Here is a 4,201-nt window from a genome sequence, read left to right on the forward strand (position 1 = left end):
TGTAGCACAATAATTCTGAGTAAAATATACATTTTGCTAAAATATTTGTTGTTGGACATTAAATGTCTTTTGTAGAATTTTGAACCTACATATAAAGTGTATTTTATGAATTTAAAATAAAGCAGTAGCTGTAAAGGGACTATTGTAATGGGTAAATCAAATGTAAGCTAATACAGTCCTAATTTCTAAGCTCAAATGAGTTAATGTGTGTTTCTTATACCAGTTAAAATAGTCATTTTCTTTATTATTTATTTTCATTTTTAATTCAGTGATTTTAACTTTTAATTTAGTTATTTTAATGCTTTAAAGAGCCATTTTAGATTGTAATGTTCTAATGTTCTGCAAACTATAAAAGGTACAGCTGTCATAAAACCAGAGAGAAAGGCTGCATGGCTAGAAACTGTAAAAAATAAGTCAAATAATAGTATGTGAGAGAGTGGTAATATCATTACGTTCCTATTGGTCAGTAGAGGAGCTTAGCTGAGTCTGACCGTTAGCCTGCTTTAGACCAGGTTAGTTTCCCAGTATAAGTTGCCACAGTGACTAAGCTTGATCAAGGCCTATGTTAAATTTGCTTTATGGAACCAAATCATTTGACACTGAGTCAGACTAACTGAAATAAGTTAGTTGGTTTATTTGGTAAACTTGTTTTATGAAACAGGCCTCGAGACATTAGAAGTGATCATATTTTTTCCATTGCATCGAATCGCATTGTGTTGAATCGAAGCGACGCGAACTGCACTGCATCGTTACAGGGGTGAATCGTATCGCATCGGTAGCTGCTTCATATGTACCTTTAATGTATCGTATCGTTGGCCTCAGTCATGAGATGCACATTCCTAATACATGCACACACACACACACACACACACACACACACACATATACTTTTTCCAGGATTCTTTGATGAATAAAAAGTTAAAAAGAACAGCATTTATTCAAAATATAAATATTTTCTAACACTATAAATCTTTGCTATCACTTCTTAACAATTTAACACATCCCTGCTGAATAAAAGTTTTAATTTCTTTCAAAAAAAAGAAAGAATAAAAATGTACTGACCCCAAACTTTTGAACGGTAGTGTATATTATAGAATAATATTACAATATAGAATACTCTTCTTTTTAACTTTTTATTCAGCAAAGAATCCTGAAAAAAAGTATCGCAGTTTCCAAAAAATATTAAGCAGCACAACAGTTTCCAGCACTGATAATAAATCAGCATATTAGGATGATTTCTTGAGGATCGTGTGACGCTGAAGACTGGAGTAATGATGCTGAAAATTCAGCTTTGCATCAGATTAATAAATTAGATTTTAATGTATATTAAAATAGAAAAATGTTATTTTACATCGTAATAATATTTCACAATATTACATTTTTTCCTGTAATTTTTTTTATCAAGCAGTCTTGATGAGCATAAGAAACTCCTTTAAAAACTTTAAAAAATCGTTCTGATCCCAGACTTTTGAACGGTAGTGTGTGTGTGTATATATATATATATATATATATAACGCGCCAGGGGAAGCGGTGTTATTGATGCTGCGGGGATTTGTGTCGGAGGAGCGGGCTAGCTCACTGCGCTAGCTCGAGTCAGGATGCTTCGCTGGATCCGACAGCAGCTGGTAACGTTACGAGCCGTTTCGACTCTTTTATCGACACACAGTCTGTTCGCTTCGTTGTTGTGGTGCTGCGGTCTTATTGAGTTAGCGCGAAGTGATTGCGGGATGTTTTTGTTTGTTTTGTCTGTTGATTTGCTCGTTTCCTGTTTACTGGCAGTTGTGTAATTTGTTTTTTTTTCCGCAACAAATGTCACAAGTGACTTGACTCGTGCGCTTTATGAATATTGCTAAAAGTTTGACCGTAACTTCACTAGTGGACTGTAATCTGTTGAGGCTGACTTGTTGACTTCACATGCTTTGTTTTGAGCAAACATATACCAAGCTTTAAATATCTCAAATATGCAGGCACAATTCCCCTGAAGTGATTTCCTCTGTCGTTCATCTGTCATAAGATGATATCTGTAATCTATAGCTGTCAGATATCTGTGTTTGTTGTCTAATATAATTTAGTTTTGATGAAACAACTAGCAAAACACCTTAAAATGTATCCTAGCAAGCATTTATTAAGGTTTCCGGAGCACTGTGTACAGGTACTGTTTTGTAGTTAAGTTAATTTTTGTATTTGTTGTTAATTCGTTTTTATAATCAAGCAATGACTATAAAATGCTCTCATAAAGTAAAAAAAAAAAAAACTTTACAAAAATGGGTATTTTAGGTACTTTACACTTAATAAAGGTAGTTTTTATTCAGTAGAGTAACAGTGAAGAAATATCTTTAGAAAAAGCTCAATGTAGAGCAATAAAACATCTGTACTGTACTTGTACAGTTATGTTGCAAGAATGTTGCACATCAGCCGTATGTGATGGTTTTGAGTTATTTAGGTAGATAAATATATATCTATTTAATTTTCTTTTAATTATAAGCTAATACATCTATGCCCCAGTGTTTGAACCTATTGTATTCATTTTAAAACTACTCCTCTAGAAAACTAGTTTCCTCAATTGAAGATAATTGTTTGTTTGAATATGGTGTACAGTTATATTTCCTTATTTTAATGGTTACTACACTTCTCAGCTGGCTTAGTAATTTACAGATAATATTAGAAGATTAGATATGCTAGATGTATCTTATCTTGTTTGTTCCTCTGAAGGTTGTGCCCTAATACTGTTGGCTTCACGTCACTGGAAGTGTGTTTAGATCTGTGGCCGGTTGCATAAACCGCTTAGACTAGACTTAAAAAGTTAGTCATCTAATTTTTTCTCTTTAAAGGGGTCATATGATGCTTTTTTTAAAGATCATTATTTGGTGTAACAGAATATGTTGACATGCTTTAATGTTCAAAAAACACATTCTTTTTCAAATACTGTACATTATTGTAGGTCCTCTACACTCTTAAATATAAAGGTTCTTCAAGCGATGCCATAGAAGAACCATTTTTGGTTCCACAAAGAACTTTTCAGTCAAAGGTTCTTTAAAGAACCATCTCTTTCTTACTTTTTAAAAATAATTTTAAGAACCTTCTTTCACCACAAATAACCTTTTGTGAAACAGAAAGGTTCTTCAGGTGTTAAATGTTCTTTATGGAACCATTTAGACAAAAAGGTTCTTCTATGGCATTGTGAAGCACCTTTATTTTTAAGAGTGTATGCCCCGTCTCTCTCAAACGTTTAGTTTTCTACAAAGTCCCTCCTTCTGACAAGCGCAGTCTGCTCTGATTGGCCAGCTGACCCAGTGCATTGTGATTGGCTGAACACCGCAAGCACTCGTCGGAAATGTAACGCCCCTTACCATAATCGCCAGCGTCATCTTTCAAAATAAATGTAAAGACAGAGCCCGAAAGGGGAACAGAGTCTCGTGACAGAGACAGTGATGAATATGTGTGTGCAGTACACAAGCCACGGTTAAGACAGCTGACTCCACTGTGATTTGTCTGTCTGTCTGTCTGTCTGTCTGTCTTGTTCTCTACACTACACTGCAGACGCACACACTCGCAGACGCACACACTCACAAACTCTCACACTGACACACACACACACACACACTTACTCTCTCTCACTCCCTTTGTTCAGACACTTTGCATTGCAATGCAAAAATGTGAGCATGTCCTCATGCTCCTGGCTCAGGCTCGCTCTTTTCTTTGAGGCTATGTTGCCTGCTGCAGAAAACAGCCGCTCAGATGGTGTTGAGGTGGCAGGGATGCAGAGGTAGAGCTTGGCCAACATGGGTTATCTTTCATTGTTAGCCTTCCACCACAATAATGGGTGTCTGTCTCTCTCTCTCTCTCTCTCTCTCTCTCTCACACGCGCGCACGCACGCACACACAATGCGCAAAACTCGGCATTTGAACTAGGGCTGCAACTAATGATTATTTTAATAATCGATTAATCTGTCGATTATTTTTTCGATGAATCGGATAAAAAACAAAAAAGCAAGAAAAGCATTAATTTCCAACCCTTTATTCAAAAACAGAACTAAAACCTTTAGAAAGTGCACAAACATGTTGCTCCTTGAACATCCCTGAGCTGTTATAATAATAATAATAAAATAAAATAAAAATGGACTTACACAAAAAACATACACATGTATGCTTTACATCTGCCAAATATATATACTTTTTTTTTTAAATAAAGTGCCACCTG

The 4,201-nt window shown here is 35.3% G+C and overlaps 1 protein-coding gene across 1 annotated transcript in view; it reads left to right on the forward strand.

Annotated features, from left to right (window-relative positions):
* Positions 1 to 1,518: 1,518 nt before the first annotated feature.
* The window catches only part of atp11b (ATPase phospholipid transporting 11B), an 83,399-nt gene continuing 80,716 nt past the window's right edge, over positions 1,519 to 4,201 (forward strand). Inside the window, exon 1 of the mRNA XM_016252443.1 lies at positions 1,519 to 1,625. Within this exon, the coding sequence (XP_016107929.1) occupies positions 1,599 to 1,625 (27 nt within the window). The 5' untranslated portion in view covers positions 1,519 to 1,598. The remainder of the gene's footprint in view (positions 1,626 to 4,201) is intronic.

Source organism: Sinocyclocheilus grahami, unplaced genomic scaffold, assembly GCF_001515645.1.
Source record: "Sinocyclocheilus grahami isolate Dianchi unplaced genomic scaffold, SAMN03320097.WGS_v1.1 scaffold1108.1, whole genome shotgun sequence".
NCBI classification, from domain to species: Eukaryota; Metazoa; Chordata; class Actinopteri; order Cypriniformes; family Cyprinidae; genus Sinocyclocheilus; species Sinocyclocheilus grahami.